The sequence below is a fragment of the Amblyomma mixtum genome, chromosome 6 (genome assembly GCF_055824585.1).
Source record: "Amblyomma mixtum isolate Tamu chromosome 6, ASM5582458v1, whole genome shotgun sequence".
NCBI lineage: Eukaryota > Metazoa > Arthropoda > Arachnida > Ixodida > Ixodidae > Amblyomma > Amblyomma mixtum.
The window spans coordinates 107,518,004-107,539,037 of NC_143017.1; the positions used below are offsets into that span (position 1 = coordinate 107,518,004).

General features: G+C 45.9%; 3 protein-coding genes across 10 annotated transcripts in view; 1 reads left to right on the forward strand and 2 right to left on the reverse strand.

Annotated features, from left to right (window-relative positions):
• YL-1 (Vacuolar protein sorting-associated protein YL-1) overlaps positions 1–21,034 on the reverse strand; it is a 102,846-nt gene that overhangs the window by 16,910 nt on the left and 64,902 nt on the right. The window lies entirely within an intron of this gene.
• LOC149339965 (uncharacterized) lies at positions 3,201–8,063 on the reverse strand. Its single transcript, XM_089548685.1, has 7 exons — positions 7,620–8,063; positions 5,939–6,138; positions 5,832–5,861; positions 4,544–4,606; positions 4,370–4,441; positions 4,064–4,138; positions 3,201–3,548 (listed from the first exon to the last, which is right to left on the reverse strand). Exons 1-7 carry the CDS (start codon positions 7,703–7,705, stop codon positions 3,463–3,465), a joined length of 612 nt encoding a protein of 203 aa, XP_089404811.1. The 5' UTR covers positions 7,706–8,063; the 3' UTR covers positions 3,201–3,462.
• The window catches only part of LOC149339966 (dipeptidyl peptidase 9), a 45,976-nt gene continuing 35,352 nt past the window's right edge, over positions 10,411–21,034 (forward strand). For 2 of the 8 annotated variants that reach the window (XM_089548690.1, XM_089548687.1), the window contains exons 1-4: positions 10,895–11,377; positions 12,939–13,245; positions 16,871–17,132; positions 19,294–19,462. In XM_089548690.1, coding sequence (XP_089404816.1) covers positions 11,143–11,377; positions 12,939–13,245; positions 16,871–17,132; positions 19,294–19,462 — 973 coding nt within the window. In that variant the 5' untranslated portion in view covers positions 10,895–11,142. Of the gene's footprint in view, positions 10,846–10,888; positions 11,378–12,938; positions 13,246–16,870; positions 17,133–19,293; positions 19,463–21,034 lie in introns of those variants that run through there. The other 6 variants (XM_089548693.1, XM_089548692.1, XM_089548686.1 and 3 more) reach the window with 6 other exon arrangements.

Genomic DNA, 21,034 nt, shown 5'->3' on the forward strand with positions numbered 1-21,034 from the left:
AGATAGTTTAAAGAGTTTGCCAATCCAAATATGTTTTAGAGCAGACACGAATTGGTACACATTAGGTGTCTCATTGCAGCCATGTTTTTGACGAATTGTTGCAAAAAAATTTTCCAAGGGATCTTGCTGCAATCGACGAGTGAAAAGATGAGTGAAATCGAAATCTTCTTTTAGATCTGTCCACAGCAGAAGCAAGGCTTTGATTGTGATCTGCCAACCTTTGATGGTGTGAGGTTGCTTGTCCAGAGGACTACCAAAATGCCACTGAGCGATCCATTCTATGCACGACTCAAGAAAGACATGGTGCTCTGAGCCCTCAGCCATTGCGTACCGTAACTTGTCGTCCTGCTTTTTCAGGGCCGAACTATTCAGGCAGTCAAAAAGCTTATCCATCCTTTCCGTAAACTCTGCTGTAAATTTGGCATCTACAGGAAGCTCCTGAATGGCGATGAGAGTGAGGAGTGCCACAGACACAGATTCGCTGAACACTTGTGTGGCATACTTAACTCTCATGTCAGTAAAGGGCATCCTGTAGATGTGTTGGTCTTTTAGTTTTTTTGCCAATCTGCTTTTGAGATGTTCAGTCGGTGTGGTAGAGGCCTGATCTATGCTACGAGTTTTTTGGTAAAGGGTTTTGATGTATGTCCAGTCAACAACCTCAGAGCCAATTGTGAGCTTATGTGTTCGCAAATTATTCCTTGTGCATTTGATTAAGTGTGGGGTGTCAAACATGAAGTATATTTTGCGGTTGTTGACAATGAAATATGGCTCACGGATAGAATGGATGAGCATTTTTGACAGGCTGACATTGTTCGACCCTTGATCACAGATGACCGCTTTCACCAGAAGACCTTTTCTTTCAAGCTGCTGAATTAAATCTAATAGCAGCTTGCGCATTGCAAGGGCAGAAGTTGCATTGTGGGACGCTGCAAAGGCTACTGGCTGCATCCAACTTCTTGATATGCCAGACACAGCCACAACAAGAGCTGTGTTTGCCACACAAGAAGTCCTGGTACTCCCATCATCTGTGAAGCCAATTACAATGTCTTTGGATTGATCATACATCAAATTTTTTTTCAAGGATATTTCATCGAATAAAAGACAGCATGCTTTGTCTTGTAGTGGCCAATCTTTTGTAATTGATTCTATTGCATCCATGGCACCTGGAATAATACCAGGTGTCATTGGGATGTCTGCCAGCCAGCGCCTCAGCATCCTCACATGTGGCAAATGCAGCATTTCTCTGAGGAATCGATAAGCTTTTGGAGAATGAAAGAACAAATTGAGAGCGAATTGTTTCATTTGTCTTGACCAATGCTTTTTGGATTTTGGAAAAGAATAGAGCCTGATTTGAGCTTTAACCAATTCAAAAAGGTCTTGTGGCAAATGCGGTTCAAGCTTCTTCAAAGCCTCCTGCTGCGTTATTCGGCTTGATTGGTGCCTTTTTGTGATCCTGCCCAGAGCTTTACGGTACCTGTCGCTTCGAGAATGCAATTTCTCGAAGCGCCTTTTTGTGCGAGGGCTGTACGCAGTTGTGCGTTTTTTACTTCTCCTTTTTGGTGTTTCTGGCACTGGCGTCACCTCTGGCCGTGCAGCGCTGACCTCTGTGGTACTACTCAGGCCGCTAGGACCAGCTTCAGCTGAAAAAAACATAGAAGAAAGCAAAGAAATATTTTTTGTGAGCCTCATAGAGAAACCTATATCCCACACAAAGTCACGATTAGGGTGCAGTCATAGGGCTACTAATTGCCCACCACACAGTGCCATGTCGTTTTTTGTGCGAATCGATGAATGCAGTCGTGCCCCATTAATATGACCGCTCTGATATAGACAGCTTTACTGGTGACCAAACTTTTCCACTACATTTACGCGTTGCTTTATGGAAACTCACTGCGCAGACAACAGACAGGTTAAAAATGTATGGAGCCCATTGGTATCCATGTGTTTTTGTTCCTTTAATATGGACAGCAACGAGAACAAAGTCCTTATGCCTCTACCTGTTCTTCTACCGCTTATGATTTAAGTGCAGAAACCCGGCAGAAGGCAGCGAATGAGCAAATGTCGTTGTAATGGCCTTTCTATGTGTCTATGGTTTCATGCTTTACAGCGGCTAGGTGCCTGGTCAACATGCCTGACCATTTGCTGCATTGCACGAGTGCCTGTGACAACAAAATTCTGTATGCTGCATTGAAAACCACATTCAGCTGCTTCAGACGAGTGAGCACAGGGTCCTTGGATCCGAACAGTCGTAGTAGCAGATACTTCAACAACGCCAAGAAGCACTATCATGTGCCTCAAACACTGGTCCACTTTATGGAACCCTTTATGCGAAACCAAAGTGTCTCTATTAACGAGGCATGACTTATACTGTTCTTGGGACAGAAATGACCATTCATAGAGAATTTTATCCTTTAATGGTCTGAGAATTTTCCTGTCAAAGGACCACAAATTCCCAACCACAGAAAATACAGTTGGCAAAAAAGAATTTGAACACAGAGCATGCAAAATTTCATGAAATAATGAAAGAAACCAACAGCCCTTACAAAGTATGGCTTTCCTATTAACAGTTGTCTGAGGGAATTTTCGAGGATACATAAGCAATATTTACAGAAATGTTACCATGGTGCATTATATGCTTCCTTGTGTCTCTCGCTCAGCTGTTGCGCCATCATTTACATGCACCACATCAAGTCTAGTGGCGACATGTCCAGTGCAGGCTGCGGAGGGTCAAGCCGCACGCACTTTCTGCGTAGGCTGCTTTTATCTTCCGCTGGGAAGTGCTCTGTCCAGTGCAGGTGTTGGGAGGCAATCCAACTGGCTACACGTCACCTGTTTCCATTCACTGCTGCACTCTGCTTTCCCTTCTTGATCTATCCTCGTCTGGCTGGGTATAGGTGAGTGCTAGCAAAATGCAGAGAGGGACACACACACAGGACGAAGCACTCATATGTTCGTCCCTTTGTATTTTTGCTGGCACTTCCTTATACCCACAAGGATGCATTTCCAACTAGCCCCAGTAGTAGCTCTTTCGCTTACCACAATATGTATGCTGTCCTGATGCATTTCCCTCGTACAATACACCAGAAAGTTGAGACTAGTCACATTCATGTAAACACTGCTATGATGCAGTTGGCATCACGAGTGCTCTATACATGTTGTTCTATCAGTAAATTAACAACTTTGAGAACAAAGCCGCTAAATGTAGGCTTGTAACTGCATGTTTTGTTTTGACAACATTACACAGCTTGGGTATTTACCCAACAGTGCCTGAAAAATGTGTACATTTTTCATGGAATACTTGACTTAGGCAAATGAAAAAATCCAGGAATATAAACATATTTTTTTGCGGTCAAGCACAACTTACCCACTATTATGGGCCCGTCAATGCCCACTATGAAACTATCAAGGTTACTGGTCCATAGTTTGCAATGTAGATGGGAGGTTGTATTTTGCAATAAATTCTCATGCTTTCTTGGAGAACCTACCATAATCAATTGATTCCCGTGGTGCTGGTGTGGGCTCTCTGAAGGTAGCGGTCTGGGTAGCGCCTGTCAAAGAAAGAAAAACTCAGCGACCACAAACGATTGAAATCAGGTATTTTACTACTCAGGTTCACTTTCTTAGGCTAGATTTAAAGCATATATCTGAATGATGAGCAACAAGCTAGTGAAGCAAGTTTCACGACGTCTGCCTGAGAAGGGTATTCAACGTGTTCATTGAGCTGAACAAAAAAGTAACGTATATATAAAATGCTCTACAGAAAACAGAGATGTCCACCACGTAAACAATGCCTTCAAACATAGTCTCACAGAAAAAGATATGAAATACTACGTGGTAAGCATAAAGTTAAAACTTATTTCTTCTCTTTCAAAAGAATTTGTGGCGTTCGAAGTGGTAGTGTAGCGCGATGTGTGACGCAGCTAATTATTGAACACCCGCGACATTACTGTGCACTGATATAACTGCATAGTGTTAAGCTATGTGCAATGCTGTAGCAATAGTGGTGCAGTTAACTTTTCAATTTTCGTACATTGTCACTGCTGTAACAGTTCACTATACACACCTTCGTCGCCAGGGAGGGGAGGAGTGCTAGTCTCAGCAGCAGTAAACTGCGGGGAACCGGTGGTGTGCTGGTAGCCTGCAATTAAAGCACTATACTTAGTTGCTCCCAATTTAAACACATCAATTAGTAAAGTATACGCGTATTTTGCTGTGTGAAGACATAGCTCTCAATACCTTACGTGAGGATTGCGCATGTTATAAATCTTCACTAAGAAGTAATGCGCGATTGCAGTATTAGCCTCAACCAAATGGAAATTTCTTCACCTCGAGCATTTATGTAAAACAGATCCCCGCTTATTGCACTTACCTGTGCCATGGACGACGGAATCTGCGGCAATGGATGTCCCTGACGCATATGTCAGTGGTGTAAGACAGTAGTCTGAAATAGAGGTACCACAAAGTTACTTCCAAGGAAAACAAACCAACTAGTGTAGTGAATGCGTAGGGATGCTTTCCTATGTAAGAACGCAGGAAGACTTACCGTGGTCAAGCAAGATTTCCACTGGTGCACCAGCGGACTGCAATGCTGCAGCGGAACCGATACCTATGGGAAGAAGGAAAAAAACAGATAACCGGTCAAGCTCTGCATAGCAGCAGCTTCTGCTCAATACACAGTCTAGCAGTGGTGTTCTATTCGCAACGGTTTATCTTCCTCTCAGTTTGTCTGATCCTAAATTGGGCTGAAAGGGGTTTTGCAAGTTTGTAAGAAATTCAATTATAAAAGAACATTTTGCCAGATGAATATACCGCAACATACAAAATAGTGCTACAGCACACAGGGGCAAGAAAGAAAACACACAAGCGTTAAACAGTTCATTGGAAACCACGAGGCCGTAAATGCATGGTGTGCATTGCAGAAATGCAAATGCAAAGTCCAGAAATTTTGTATCAGAGTTGGAACGTCATCTCTTTATTTCGTGAGTTTTGTTTGTTTTTGCCTGTTTATATATTCAATTCTGATTGATTGTCTGACTTATTATTATTATTTTTTTTTCTCTATGCATATGCTTGTCATTTCTTGTATTGAAAAATGTTTGAATGTGCCCCTCCTGCTAGGATCATGCATGGTCCGCAGTATTTCAAATAAATAAAAACTTTTTTTTGAACAATGCAGTGTCACCACTATTAATGCTTGCAAACTTACTCGCGAAATCATTCAGGCAGAAATCAGATAGCTTAAGTGACATGTGCATCGTTAAACAACCTGGTGGCCTATATCTCAAAGAATTAGTTTGTCTAAGAAACCACTAAAATGTTCACCTCGAATGTTTGTGCAATATGTGGCCACTAAATGTATATTTACCACCTTGTGGTTCACAATAAACTGCTCGCAGTTAGTGCTTGTGTGTTTGTGTTTATTTGTACTTGGCTCTGTGTGCTGTTGTGCTATTTTGTATGTCATGCTACCAGCAAGCCCAAACTGCCACATTACTATTAGAATTTACCACAATTGTCTCAGTGAATTCCCGCACTTTGCCCTTGATTCATTCCAATGAGCAGCAAATATTATTGACAAGAATATAAATACCAAGCTGTAAGAATAGCTTTCCAAACTGCTGCAGGGGTGCATTGTCCAGCTCCTGTCTCTATAGTTTAGAGAAATTTAAGCTACAGCGTGGTACATCACTGCAGACTGATGTAACTGAAGCAATGGCGACAGGACATTGAAGTAGGAAAGTTTTGTGCTCGGCAAGTTACGCTTGCAGTTGGCCCCGCTTTCCTTTTATCTTAGATTTACAGGATGAATTTTTCTGAAGAAAGTGCCTCACCTTGTGCCGCACCACCTTCCTCATAGAAATCTGCGATAAAAAGAGACAGAAGATATATTGAAGGATCAAGCTTGAGAAGAATTTACTGTGACAGGAATTTTGCTTACCCGGGTGGACCAAGGACCTCAGGCGAGGCTCTTGCACCTTCACGGAAGGGATTGCTCCACGCGTCAACCTTGTGCGGGCATCACTAGTGAAGCAATCCCTCGTGAAGTGTTTTGAGCAGAGCCTGTAGGTCCTGTGTATGTTCTCCTTTTGATTGTGAAGAAGGTCTGCCCTGTTGGCATATTTGAGCCAAGGTGAAAATCTGAAAAAAACAGCCAAATAATAATTTTTTTTATGTCTGGTTGTAGTAAACAAGCCACAATCCTTAAAATCCTTGAGGGTACGATTTCATTTTGTGATCTGTTTTTCGCTTAGGTAGCAAAAACTACTTTTATGTTTAAGTACTTTTTGGGAGCGGCATAATTTTACGCAGCGGATGGGAATGGAGGCAGAGCTGCACAGCAGACTGAAGCCGAATCTTACCATAGAAATTATAACTCGCACTTTTCTCCAGACATTTGCAGGCTGACCACCACCCATGATCCATTTTTTTTTTATTCCTGCATGGAACCCACGCCAATGTAGCTATGCCAACAATGCTGTGGCAGAAAGCAGCTTTCTCAGAAGTTTGAAGTCTAGATTGAGAACAGGAGGAGGATGTAGAAGAGGAAAGGCAGGGAGGTTAACCGAAAGAATAATCGGCTTGCTACTCTACAGATTGACAACAGCTGGTCAATGAACCAGTAGGCATAGTTTTTCACCTTGTGCTTTCACTGTCCAAAACAATAATAGGAAACACTGCTCTTTCAAAAAAAGTGAGGGGGGGGGGGGGGGGGGGGAGGCAAGAAAGTTGGGTCCCCAAAAAGTAAAAAAAAATGCCCCCCCCCCCCCCCCCCTTCCCCATCCCCACCATGCAAAACGCGCTGCCTCGAAGACGGGTACCTAAGAAAAAAAAAGATGCTTCCCCCCTCCTCCCCCTTTCCTCTTTCCGTGCAAAAGGCGCTGCCTCTCCCGTGGATATCCCAAAGCTACATTGCCTTCAACCATCCGCCGGAAACGACGCACGGAAAGGAAACACGAACTAGGCGAACTTATCCGAAAGCAGTCAAGGACCACGCATGAGATAAGAGATATGTTAGGGGATAGGAATCGACTTTCAGCGCGGTGTTCCAAACTACTGGTGTTAGTCAGGCCAGCTCGATAATTTTAGGTGCGACGCGCGCATCGCTGCTGCAGAAACCACGCACGTAATAATATGTAAGCGCTAAACATCGTAAAAAAACTGAACCGGAATGAACATTAAAATTGCTCCGCTGTCGACGTTGCGGTGCAGCAGTTAGAATAAACATATACAAAATAGACTTTGAGGGCACCAAAATCTAAGAGGGATTAAAGTTAGCGAGACAAGTCAGGCAGTGAGCACACGCAAACACACAAATGCGAATGAGAAAAGCAAGGTAGCAAATCGCCCCACGCTTATGAGAGGCAACTGACCGTTGGGCCATCTCGAGCTACAGCACCGTCCCTTAAATTTGCTTTAATGTCCCTTAAACGTCCTTATCAAACTCATTTCGCAAAAAAACAAAGCCGCTGCAGTAAACCGTACAGGGAAAATTCGTTCTGTTCCATTGGCAATTTCAAATTGTAGCGCTCAAGGGCGGTCAGAAAGGCGCACAGGTGACTAACGGTTTTGTAAACTTGTTACGCAAAGAGGGGTGCGCTAGGTCGTGAATTCATAAATACCTTTGGTCGACAGGAACACTGAAGAGATGCTCTCCGCTCTTGCCGGATGTGCTGCACCACTTCGCGCAACAATACATATGCGACATGACTCTGCAGTGACGCTGGTGCAGCAGTGCAGTGCGAACGTCGCCGAAGTCGCCGTTTTCTGTGGTTTTCTCTTGCGCGGCTGACCGTGCGTCGTCTGCTTGTCGTCTGCTGCCGCGTTACCCGCGTCGTCATCTTCGCAACTAATTTCTGTGATATCTTATTTTTAATACCTATGGCTGGTTATAATTTAGTTCATAAGCACATTTTTATTATTGATAGTGGTCGAAAAATTTTACTTTTATTAGGCTTAACTGCAGCCGCGTTTACCGCCGATACCAGGATCGCTGCAATCGTTTCGACCGTGGCGGCACCCTCGGCGCGGACGCGCAACTTGCAACATGCCACAGCCCTGGCTATAGTGCCTAGAATATACTGGCTAGTGTGACGACCGCCCGCGCTGCGCTATGGGAGAGGGTGGCGCCGTTTGCAATGAATGCCCACCGACGGCGACAGAGGGCGCTGCTTGTCGGGAGGGTGCTGCCGCAGCAGACGACGCGGCCAGCGCTCCTTTTTTGCTTCGGAAGGCAGCAGGCAAGCGGTTGGTCAACACGTGCGTGATTTAACCCGCTTGTGCACGTCTTTTCTGTTCAGCGAGGTACAGCGTTTGTTGTTCTGCGTAGGCCCTCGCACATGCGAGCCATTCCGTACTCCTAGCAGTTTCGTTCGGATGGCATCGGGGTTCTGTGCGAGCGTTGTGTGCGATCGTGTATCCGTGCGTGTGTGTTCACCGTGTCGTTCAGCATGCCGTTCAGCGTGTCGTTTACACTGTTGTCAATTCATGGAGTGAGTCGTGGATTGTTGTTTTCCCTTGCCTGCCTATAAACGGCACAGAGAGATGTCGAAGCCAAAGCAGCAGGGCAAGGAAAAGACTTGCTTTGTGCCGCTGTGCAAAAGCGGTTACCGCTCGAACAAAGAGCGCGTTTCTATGTTTACTGCACCATCTACAGCTTGCAGAATGGGAGAAAAACATCAGAAGGAAAGACAGAAGATTAACGCCAACTGCTGTGGTTTGCAACAAACATTTTGAGAGCACATATCTTGTGTTTTTAAGTTTTTAACTGAAGCAGGTTTTCTCAACTAAATATAAATCATGACCTATAGCTTCACATGATGTCCCTCAGTCACTTCCTCATTCGTGAGGAAAAGGCTGAGGCTTTTATTTGATTGGTCGGGATCCTCGGCATCCTTGCCCAGCCAAGGATGGCCGCTGAGGCTACCTGACCTTTTTAAAGCTTTTACCATTAGTCATTCCTAAATCTCGTTTTCCCCAATATTACAAGGTAGCTAATTTTTGGCCCTTTACACCACTGAGAGCTTCCACATTTTTATTAAATCTCACAGAAAACAGTTCCTATACCTTGTGTTTGGCGCATGATGGCCTTAGCTGCATATGTGCCATTAAACCCAACACAACAAAACACATTTTGAGAGCACCTGTAACGAGCGCACGTTCAGTGTCACCGTAAACGGAGTGAGCTCCACCGCGATAAACCGCGTTTGAAACCCGACGCCGTACCTACAATTTTTACGGATTATCCGAAACACCTTCCAGCGAAGAGAAAAAATAGGAATTTGTGCGAGCAAGAGCCTCCAGCAAATTTAAGCGCCACAGGCGGGTCCCGTCGGAAGCCTCCGAGTTGTGTTTAGCTGTTTAGAGTGCCGAATCGGTGGACGCGGAAGGATCTGGTGCCGACAACGGAGCTCCTGTGATTGAAAAGTGCTCCACACATTTTGGTCGTGAAGCAGCCAGCAAACGCCGGTGGATCGCAAAATGATGGTGCACAGAGACCGTCATTTACCAAAAGTTGCTTAAACTGCAAAAGTTGCTTCAACAGCGCCGCTGCCAGTAAATTCTCCCAGTCACCATGCAATTCTGCCATTTCCCTGCGTTTGTTGTTCCTTGTAAATAAAAACGAGTGTTGCGCAACTTTTTTGCCTGCGTTGTTCACAGAGAACGCATAAATGCAAGCCAATATAACTGCAGCATTTCAAGTTGTTTTTGTATCAAAAAAGAGACCATTATGCAATCGTAGCTAGAATACAAATCCCGTGTTTCCTTTGTGAGCACGGATGTTTGAAGCTCAGTTGCGCGCCGAACTTCGTTCAAGCTTTCGCAAGATACAACCGTCAAATACTTTGCCTCTTGTCAAATACTCAAAACAAACCCTGAAACTTGTAGTCAGATGCATCCGTGACGGCTGAAAGCTTTGGTCTGTTACACCTTAGGCTTAGACAAACTTTATTATATCAGATAATCAGGACGGCGGCCTCGCCATCCCGTCCTTGTCAGACGGCCGAGATCCCTTGGGACCGGGCGGCTTCGAAGGCATACCTGATGGTCTCTTTTTGTTCTTGGAGGTCCTGGCTGCGTAGCAAAACCTCCCATGACTCCTTGCAATTCACTAAAGGTGTGGATTGGGCGCACGCCCACATCATATGGCTTAATGAAAGCAAAAAATTGAGCAGGCCCCTTGCAGCAGTTGCAGAGCGAGCGCGGTAGGAGCGCTCCCCGCACGCACCCACCCGCTCTGCAGCGCTCCTCGCGGCGGCCGCCGGCATTCATTGCTCCCGGTGCCACCCGAGAGGCCGCGGTCGACACACTAGCCAGTATATTCTAGGCACTATACCCTGGCGGCATCCAGCTCCCCTAGTGGAGATCATTTATTGTTAAAAAGTAACTAGCGCCCCTAGCGTTTATTAGAGAGAGCAATTTTACTGAACTTGCTGGCATTCTCGCTTGGACTTGCATGGGTTGTTGCAAACTGTGGCGGTCGCGTTCAATGGCGCCGTCGGTGCTGGTGGTATGTGTCTGGTGTTCCGAAATACCGTGTGCTGCTTATTTTAAACCAGCGCTTGATGCTAGCGCAACGTATGCCACGGGGTCATTTCTGTAATAGCGCTGCGGGAGGATATCGTCGCTGTGTCTGCATAACGACGGTGTTGCCTATTCGGACCCTCGGCGGTTCCGCATCGGCCAGTGGCAGGCACGCATGGACCGTCGGAGGGCTTTTGCTGCGAATCGGGAGCTCGTCGGAGAACTCGGCTCACTACGGCTACGCAGCTCTAAGTGATGCACGCAGACTGTAGGAACCCTCTTGCGGACAGCTAGTTAATACTATAGCGGCCTACGGAAAGCCCAGTAAGTGCCTGGTTTCACTCTACCCTGCATGCTAGTGTAGACATTCCTCAGGTCCGCTTTATCTCTGCAAATGAGCGCAGCTCTTGTCAACCGCCCGCGAGTTTGGCGGCAGTCCATTTAGGGTGTTCTGTCGGTGCTTTCGCTCTCGGCTTCCCTGCAAGGCGGGCAGGCGCGAAGAAACCTGCCCACTGCCCACTGCTGGTTTACGTGCTAGCAGCCAACGGATTGGCAGCCAGGGGCGGTTTGTAGACGATTCTCAACAGGTGCGACGTGTGTCGATAAAAGTGGACTCATTTGATGAGTGGTAGTGAAGCCGGAAAACAATCGAGCCTTGAGGGCCACCCCGTTTTTATCAGCGCTGGTGACGTTCTTTCGAGCAGCCGGCATATGCGGAGGCCGATTAGCAGACGCGCTAAGCAAAAGCGACGAAGGGCAGTCACCGGCGCACGCAAGGGCACAACTTGGAATCCTCACGTGATTCGCCCGGGATTGTTTACCTGCCGTACGCAAGTCACTGGCGGTCATCAGCAGGGTGAGAGCAGGTAGTGGTGCTAGGAGGTGCCATCCAGCTTTTCTATGCGCTCCCTTCAAAAAGCGTCAACAGATAGGAGCTGTAGCACATCTCGTGTAGACGGTTCGCGAAACTAAGCTGGGCCTTGCTCATTTTATTTTCCCGCATGCCTTCACGCGAAGACCATGATTTGCATATAAAACAGCCCCTTTGGTGCGTCCGTTGACGCACGCAGTTAATTTTTCTATATTAATTATGAATTCCTTGAAACATGTGCAAGCTAGAAAGTTGAGGAGCACATCGCCTTATTTACGAGTCTCGTCGTAAAGACACTTTTTCTTGATAGCAGTGTGTTGTTCTGTACGTGCACCAGTTTCCCATATTCTGTGCACAAACCAGGGCTATAGTAGTGCATCTGTTTGGAGGGCTGTAATGGGCACTCTGTAATGCTGATGATAGGCTGACCACTGTGTACTGCCACAAAGCTTTCTGGTGCGTGCTTGATACCTGCATTGTTGCCTGCCCCCGTACAATCAGTTCCTTAGTGGGCCAGTGTGCTTCTCTGTTTTAAATTGCCCCTCTGCCCCACATGACTTGTTCCATCAGCACGAACTTAATGGGTTAAGCCATGTTAGTCTGTTGCAGAACGAAGCCCTCCCCATGTGTTCTTTAATTATCCCTGTCTGGTACTGGTCACCTTACACTTGTAAATTCATCATTATACCTCATTCTCTGCCATCTACAACTATGCTTTCCTTCTCTTGGTATCCCCTCTGTCACTTTAAGGGCACATTCGTACCTCGGAGTCGTGGACATCAGGCAGCCGATCTTGATCCGTTGGTTACAATCACTGAGCTCTAGGAAAGTGTGGAGGGACTGTGATGAATCGGGCAAAGTCAGTCTCGCAACATTAGCGACTCACAGGTGTAAGTCACCTTTAGAAGTTGCTGATTGCTTGTTCTCATGTCACATGGTCTTCTCATGTCCGCTTCTTTTGCTTAATAATAATAATATAAATAATAATAATAATAAGCTTTTATTTGTCACACATTCTTTATATACATACGGCCCTGCCGAAGCCACAGGTTGGCTTGAAGGGCAGTGCCCAGCTATAATACAAACTCAGCCCTTCTTGTGTGAACTGCGCCTGTGATGAGACAATCACCCATATATTGTGTGAGTGCCCTGCCTTTGTAGCCGAAAGACATAAGCTGCGATGTGCTCTGGACCGCCTGGACCCTCGCCCCTTCACAGAGGCCAAGATCCTCGGTCCGTGGCCACAACAGCCAACTGCCATCAAGGCTTACAAGGCACTCTTTCGCTTTTTGAGAGAGACTGCCTTGATTGACAGACTGTGATTATTTCCCTTTACTTCTCTCTTTCCTCTTTAATTCCCCTCATTCCCTTCCCCTGTGCAGGGTAGCCAACCGGAATCCTTTCTGGTTAACATCCCTGCCTTTCTCTCTCTCTCTCTCTCTCACATTCTTTTTCTGATCAGCGGCCTGGGAAGTGCTTGTTGCCAAACTGGCGAAATGACCACTGCACAACCTTACACCATTTTCTTTTTCCCCTTGCGATCCAGGGCCCATGGAGGGCCTGGTCGCTGAGGGGGTGCCGGGTTCACCTCCCGAGTTCTGCACAGGAGTGGCGGGGGTGCCAGGCCCGGTGGGAGGCAGTGTACACAAGCGCAGCTGGCAGCAGCTGCGGCAAGCCGTGCGGCAGACCCGCTGCCGCCTGTATGGCCTCGCCTCACGCCTGCCTAGCAGCGTCACTTTTGGCAAGGGCCGCCTCTACTTCCTCAGCCCGCTGACGGAGGGGCGCGAGAGCAGTTTGCACTATGTCGACCTGCCTCCACCACAGGCCCAGGCAGGCAGCATTCAGGCCACCGGGTGAGAGACACGCTCGTTGACAGCAGGAGCTGTTTTGCAGCAGGCTTCTATATGGAACTTGGGTCCAGCCGTGTTTTACCCCAGCCACACATGCACCAGTAATGATATCCAGTTTCTTTGACATCAAGTTCTTGGTGTCTTTAGTTTGCTAATGCCATTATTTTCAGAGCTGGTGCCATATGTTCACATTTAATACTGTTATGCACCATGGAGATTATACTTGGAAGATAGCTAAGAAATTTCAAAAGCTCAAATTGAATGGCAGCAGTAATTTCGAGCAAAATATGAACAATGCTTGCAGTCCGTCACCCAAGTGCCACTCACAGTGGACTCAATATTAGGTCCTTTAAGGTGCTACAGAAAGCAACAACATGCAATGATGTTCTTATTTGCCTTTTTAGATGCTATTGGTGTTTTAGGCAAACTCTAAATTTCCGAACACTTGATCACCCAGCTGTACATGCACAGAACTTGACTTAGGTCTCATCCAAAGAAGCCATCATACAGTGAACTATTGCGTTGCAACCCACTTAATGACCGCACTCTTTTCCACCACCTGTCTTCCATCTTTACTCCCCTATTCCCTCCCCTACGCAGGGTAGCATGTCAGCGAATATTCACATTGGCTAAAGTCTCTGCTTTTCTTTAAAGAGCTCTCTCTCTCTCTCTACATTAGGTTGATTGGCTGTAAGTTTGTACATATGGCACCACATGAATGAGATTAAAGCCTGCAGCATTAGGCAGTGAATGTCACATTTTCTGCTTTAGTGGCACAACAGGTATCGATTAGCCTGAAACCTGATAGAAGCCTGCTCAGCCATGGGTAGCCAGTAGTGCTTTGGAGCGAATAGGGTTACAGGTGGCTGTAGCTGTCTGCATGGAGGCTGCATTTAATTTTTTGTGAAAGGCAGGCATAGTTTGTATCATGCAGCAAGTGCTTAGTGCATGATGGACATTTGTTCAGCAGAACATTATTAACAGCAGTTACCTGCTGGCACAAATCACATTTCATGGAGATAACTTGCCTGTGGTCATTTGTTGAAAGAAAAACATGGCGTATATTGCCTGTGGACTCCTGTGGTTGGAAATCACTCTTTTGGCCAATGATGCAAGGCAGGCAAACATGTTTCTTCAAGTCATATTACTGAAGCATTGTGCATCCATGGGCCAAGATATAGTAGGGGTTACTTTATTATTACATAAAAAAAAACGCTTTGTCACAAGGCCTGGTATCCTTCCGTGAAGTATTTGTCACAAGGCCTGGTATCATTTTGTGAAGTATTCTTTAGTGAAATAAAAACACTTGTTTCTTGTGCTTGTAGTTGATGGCCATTGTATTCACTCAGATCAAGAAATGTCCTTGCTTTAGTGTTGATTCGAACCATTAGTCTTTCTCCTCATTGTGCACAGTGACAAAGCTGATTGACCTTTTAATAGCAGCTCCATTTGTTCCTGTCACTATTTGAGGTAGGGTTCAGTGAGTGGAAAACTTCGTGGCCAAGCTAACTGGTTAATGGCATTTGAAGAAGTTTTAAAGTAGATTTAAAATTCACTTCTTGAGGAAATTCTTGCAGTGTTACTGTAAGACTAAAGCTTACAGGTGCACTGAAGAGGAATCTGAACTCGTCTTTTTGCCGCGGGAACTCAATCTGCACGTTCCGAGCATTCTTAGAAACTTCGATTTATTGCCCTGTGTGGCTGATTTTATTAATTAAATCGAATTAACGTCCGGCTCCCGCCTTTTTTTTTTAATTCTCCCTCGTACGGTGGGCGGAGTCGACCAACGCGTGGAGTGCCTTTCAGCCAGTCCCGCGGCGGCTTGCCGCTCTGCCATCGGCGGAGTAGTACGTAGTAGTCCGTTGAAGCAAATAGTCCGCGCGTATTTTTATTTGTACGGGCTTATTTTGCGGCTATATTATCTGCGAATGAAGCTATTTATTCACGGAAACCTAAAAAACAAAATAAAGCGAAAGCAAAGCCTCCAGGGAACTGGCTGCAAGGCAATCCACGCTTTGGTCGACTCCGCCCACCGTACGAGGGAGAAGTAAAAAAAAAAAAAGGCGGGAGCCGGAAGTTAATTCGATTTAATTAGGAAAATCAGCCACACAGGGCAATAAATTGCAGTTTCTAAGAATGCTCAGAATGTGTAGATTGAGTTCCCGCGGCAAAAAGACGAGTTCAGATTCCTCTTCAGTGCACCTTTAAGCTAACAAGTAACAAGTTGCAGCGCATTGTTGACCACATTGAGCAAAACTGTGGCATCTACCCCCTGAGTGGCACACACTGCCAGAGCAGTGTTTTTCCAATGTTTTGTGTTGCTGTATGTGACCACTTCTTATACAATATGCCAGACTGCCACCACTTTGCATCACACACTAAAGGGACTGTGCACCAGTCTTCAACATCTTATCTTTTACAAGAGTGAAAAAGTGAAAACGATAATTGAACTATGCCCCTGCCCTTTCCCCTCTTTAACTGGTTGGTTTGTGGGGTTTAATGTCCCAAAGTGACTCGGGCTATGAGAGATGTCGCAGTGGAGTGCTTCCCAAAATTTTGACCACCTGAGGTTCTTTAACATGTGCTGACATCACACAGTACACGAGCCTCTGACATTTCATCTCCATCGAAATGTGACCGCCACGGCCAGGATCGAACCCACGTCTTTCGAGTCGGTAGCCGAGCACCATAAACTATTGAGCCACGGAGGCGGCGCTTTCCCCTCTTTAATGAACCCGCTTGGACCCATCTGAATGACATGACCAAAGATGTTGGTCACAAGAGCCCCATTCCACTGCTAGTATGTAACTTAGCCAAGTGGCTTGGGTGTTAGTCTTTTTGGCTGATGGCAGATAACCGTGGTTTTCATTCATCCATACGTTACCCATGTGCGGGGGGCATGCTCATAACAATGGTGTCACGTAGTTCCAGGAGTTCTGTGGGCCAAAACACGCAAGCTAAAAATGGCACACTGTTCTGCAGGCAAAATGCATCTGTTTGGCTGTTACTATTTATTTATTTATTTCGGATACTTTCCAGTCCCGAAGGCATTACAGAAAGGAGTGGTAAGATACATAAAATGAACAGTGCATGTTATACAATATTATTTACAAAACGGCAGAAAATACAGTTGTCTTGAAATTGCAGATGTCAGAAATGGCAGCGATGGAGGGAGGAAGGTTGTTTTAGTCTGCGCTCGTTTTGGTAATGAATGAATTATGACACATTTTTGTTCTGGAAAATGGAACAGCAATTTTAAACATGTGGTCAGAACGGGACGATATGTATGATGGGCGAGCAAAAAGATGATCCTTTAATACCGGGTTGTGATGATACATTCTATGGAAAAGACAGAGTCGAAAACATTTACGGCGTGAGGAAAGGTCTGGCAGGGTAAGGGTGTTTTTCATGGAAGTAATGCTGGCGTGACGGGAATAGATAAGATGAAACGTGCTGCGCGATTTTGAATGGATTCAAGTGTGCTGATTAATGTGATTTGACTGGGATCCCATACTGCGCAAGCATATTCTAGCTTTGGCCGCACTAATGTTTTGTAAAGTGTTAGTTTTATTGGTAGAGGCGCAGCAGTTCTATATGTCTCATATAGAACTGCTGGTTAACCATGCAGTGTTGGTGGCTCTAGCTGTGGCAGTGAAGGGACAGCGGGTGCAACTCCAGTACCGGTGGTGCCTCCCGTCCTCCAGTGGCGCCCCCTTTTGGACCCCAAGTTCCACCGATGCCACCCACCTGGGCGGCTATCCCGCGAGGAGCAGCTGCAATGGGAACGGAGGCGCCTCATGGCGTGGGGCATCACCGCCTTCGACCACCAAGCCGGGCGCTTTGTCTTCCCTGCTGGTGGCTCACTCTTCTTCTGTGACGACGTGCCCCTGGTGGGAACCACTCCGTACTCTGCTTCACTCCTGAGCCACTGTCATCATCATCATCAACAATCCAATTAACCCTCAGTCCCAAGCGGCTGTGGAGCAACTGACCAAAGAGCCACTGTAGCCATGTTAAAATTGAAAGCTGGGCAAGCTGGTGCAAATTCGTTCTTTATGGAAGCTCGAAACACTTGGGCAAGAAAGACAGACTTGCACACAGGACAAAGTGCACTCACTACTGCTTATTGATGCACGGAAACTAGCAAAGAAAGAAAGTTAAGTCTGGAACACAGTTTGTTTTCATTCTTGTTTCTTGTTTTTGAAGAAACTGCTGTCATTTTAGCCATAAAGATAATGAGTGCATAAAATAGTCTAGGCATATTTTATCGCAGAAGCAGGTAGCTGGAACATGATTCACGCTTCCATCACTCTCAGAGAATCTGAAGTGAAGTTTCTTGACAGCTTATGTGTAAGTGAAAAGCTTTTTTCGTGCTATTGTTTTTTGTTCATTTCCCCACTTTTGCAGTTGTGCATTTCAGATTTTAGTTTTCTTCTTCACGCTAGTTTTTGTGTAACAATAAACAGTTGCCAGTGCACTTTGTCTTGTATACAACTGTGTCTTTGAAGTCCATATATTTCAAGCTTGCAGTAAATACGTAGCGGTGTGCTTGTAGCATCTTAGTACTCTGCCACATTTTGCTTCCAGTGCTGTATAATTGTGCCAGGTACAAAATGGACTGCATGTTTCAAAATGTGGCATGATAATTTGGTCCTAAATTCGTAGGCCTGTCAGCTATCATCCTAGTAAAGCAGTAAGGCTAATTTTTTTGGTGTACTGATAAATGCTAGAACACTGCAGACAGCAGATTGTGGGGCGTAATGGTGTTGCCATCATCTGATAGCTTTCAAAAGTTGATCATGGATAAAAACTTGATTTTGAAGTGGAGTGTCGTATGATGTTTGATCAATAAATAGTATCATTCCTCTTCTGCTGGCCTTGATTGTTGATCCCATGAAGGTTCGATAGATATGGAACAAAATTAAATGTTTTATGTCATTTAGTAATCAGACATAATAGTGGTAAAATTTTAGTTGCTTTGTTGTATCTAATGTGTGATCACTTATTGCTTCTTTTGATTCAGCTGAGTTTTGGGTACTTCTCATTGAACTTGTGAATGAATTCTTTCTTGGGTTCCAGTGTAGCTCTTGCTGGCGAAATCGTCAGCTGTGGCATCATTGCATAGCTAAAAGAAGATGGCCACTGGGGGTGCCGGCTGTTGCTCTTAGCTGAATGCATTGGTGTCTCTTGTAATGGAGCTCGCAAGAGTTTTTTTTTTTAATTTATGAAAGCTGCTATTTTTTGAGTCATCCAAGGGAATTATGACTACCCAAACTCTGATGACATAGTGCATCATAACTAATTTTGGCGAAATAGATGGGCTGCATGGAAATGTTCAGTAGGAGAGGGCAGACGGAGGAGTACAGAACCTAAAGAAACAAACAAATAGTTATTTCAGGCGGACTTCTTTTTGTTGCTTCTCCATGAAAATTTCGATTAAAAATCATTTGGTCGTTATTGTAAGCTGCAGCATTGTTTATGGTCACCTTTAACCGTCTTTGCATATGCCCTCATAAAGTACTCTCCGCGGGCATGGGGAAACGGAGAGTACTTCTTTTAGTGCCAAGCCCCTAAGCATTTTGCTCGACAGTCTCGACTTTATATTCATAGATCCCTGGGAGTTGTCATGCCACTCCTAGTGCAGTGGTGCAGCAGTTAAGTGATGCACCGCTGCCTTGCGATGGCAGGTGCTGACACCGCTGGGGCTAGTGTGACCCAGGTTCCTCTTCCCGAGCAACCTCTCGACCAGTCATCAATTCAACTGCCACCTGCCACTGTGGTCAGTTTTCTCACGATCCGGTGGGCAGGTTGTGATGACACTGCAAGGTCACATGACCTAGGTGGCCCACCTCGGTTACTTCTCCGGAGATTTTTCACTCACAACACCGACGACGACGCCAGATTTTCAGCAGAACGGAAGCCTTAATGCGATTGCATTAAAAAAAAAGGAAAGCTGCACTACCCCTTGTTTTCCTTTGTTTGACATTGCTGTTTGATTGTGAGTGTGTGCCGAGCACCCTTGGAACTTGATTGTGACGTGTTTGTGCTCAGGGTGGCCCACATTTCCCGGTGGAACTTCGCACCTCCCTAAGCTGTGCCCGCCTCAATGCACAGCTGTGTCCTTGCAATGGTGACCTGGTGGCCTTTGTGGCTGCCGGTGACCTCTGGGTCACGCACCTGGGGTCGGGGGCTGAGGTGCGGCTCACACACACTCGTTCAGGTGGGTGGTGCCTTCTCACTCTTTTTCCTCCTCATCCACTCATTCTTATGTGTTGGAGCACTCTGCATGCCTTCTAGGGCATGTCATTTTTCTACCAGGCATAAGCAACCCTACATAGATGGATGAGCAGACCAGCTTTGCGAGATGAGGGGATTGTTACGATCCATGTATGGAGGAAGCCATCAGCCATTCCAAGGGAAAGTCTAGGAGGAGAGGCTTTTATTAATAAAGATGCAAATTGGAAGGGGAAATCAATTGTTTATGATATTTTAGATGGAAGATATTCTTTCAAAAAGTACAATAAAACAACCGTTTGTTGCTGGTGGGATTTGATCCCATTTCCATTAAATGTTGCATATGGTGCTCTACCACTCGTGCTGTGGTAGGAGCTCCCCCGCTCTAGTACTTTCAAATGTATTTATGGTATTTACTCGCATAACTTGCGTTTGCTTATAATTTACGCACCCCCAACATTTTACCCAAATTTTTGTAAAAGCTTTACTTGCATATTTTGTGCTATCTGTCGCACCACAGCACTAGCATGTACCCTGGTACTACTCGCAAGGCAGGCTTGGTAAGATCAGTGCGTCCGCCTCGCCATGTGCGGTTGCAAAGGTGTGAGTGGCGGGGGGCTTGAATTGTGCGCCATTTTCCCTGCTCGCTAGCGCTGGTGGTCGCTTACCTCGACAATCAGTTGTGCATGCGCCCGAATCCGAAATTACCGAGCCGTTTGCTGTTCGGGGCTTGCTGCTAGTCATCTGGGCCACATGTGAGGATGCCATTTTATTGCACCCGTTAGGTACCTCTTTTACCTGGCTCTACTAGCTTTGCGATTGTATTTGCACATTTATTCCTTTGAGCTGCGCATGCGCCGTCATGCCTGCCATCCTGTAGGGAACTAGATAATGAGGGGTGGGGCAAAAGGGGGAATGGGTCTTATATTTGGAGTCAGCTTTCTTCTTCCTTTTATTTACTTATCAAAGAACCCAGGGAGACGGCAACTGTGGGAGGAAATGGTGGTGCATTTCAAAGCGAGGTCAGCGTCCTCGCGGCAAAATGCTCCGCAACCCTGGCTTCTTTGTCGTAAAACCGCCAACAAGTGGCGTTTTGATGATTGGCAAGACTCCTCATTATACACAAGCCACCGGACAGTGCATATCTCTGCTGTTACAATGTCTACTTTGTCTGCGGCAAACCTATGGCAAACCAATGGCAAACCAGTGGTGACCCCTGGCTGCTGAGGTTACTCGCCCGACATGACGTCGTATGCCAGGTTTCATGTGAAAGCTCGGCACCGCTGCTCGTCGCGAGGTGCGAAAGCGGGAATTTTCAAAAATGTGTTGTAAATTAACTACTCACTTTTGAAGTCTCGTATGCGGCACGAAGGCCTGTACTCTACATAATGCAAGCATTTTGTAGCCAACCTCGAACACTCTTTTCAGGGACCCTTTAAGTGCCATATAATAATAATCTTCAAGCTCTTGGGGAGTGTTGATGACTTGTTGCTGTTGCGTCTGTAGGCAAGGAGTGTATTTAGAATGAAGCTATTACTAGAGCTCTGAATAATGATGT

Coding starts and splice junctions, on each gene's coding strand:
- LOC149339965 (XM_089548685.1), bottom strand. CDS start 7,705: ATGTCGCATATGTATTGTTGCGCGAAGTGGTGCAGCACATCCGGCAAG. Junction 6,139..7,619: donor AGTGTTCCTGTCGACCAAAG/GTATTTATGAAT, acceptor TGTTTTTTTCAG/ATTTTCACCTTGGCTCAAAT. Junction 3,549..4,063: donor TCCCCTCCCTGGCGACGAAG/GTGTGTATAGTG, acceptor TTTCTTTGACAG/GCGCTACCCAGACCGCTACC.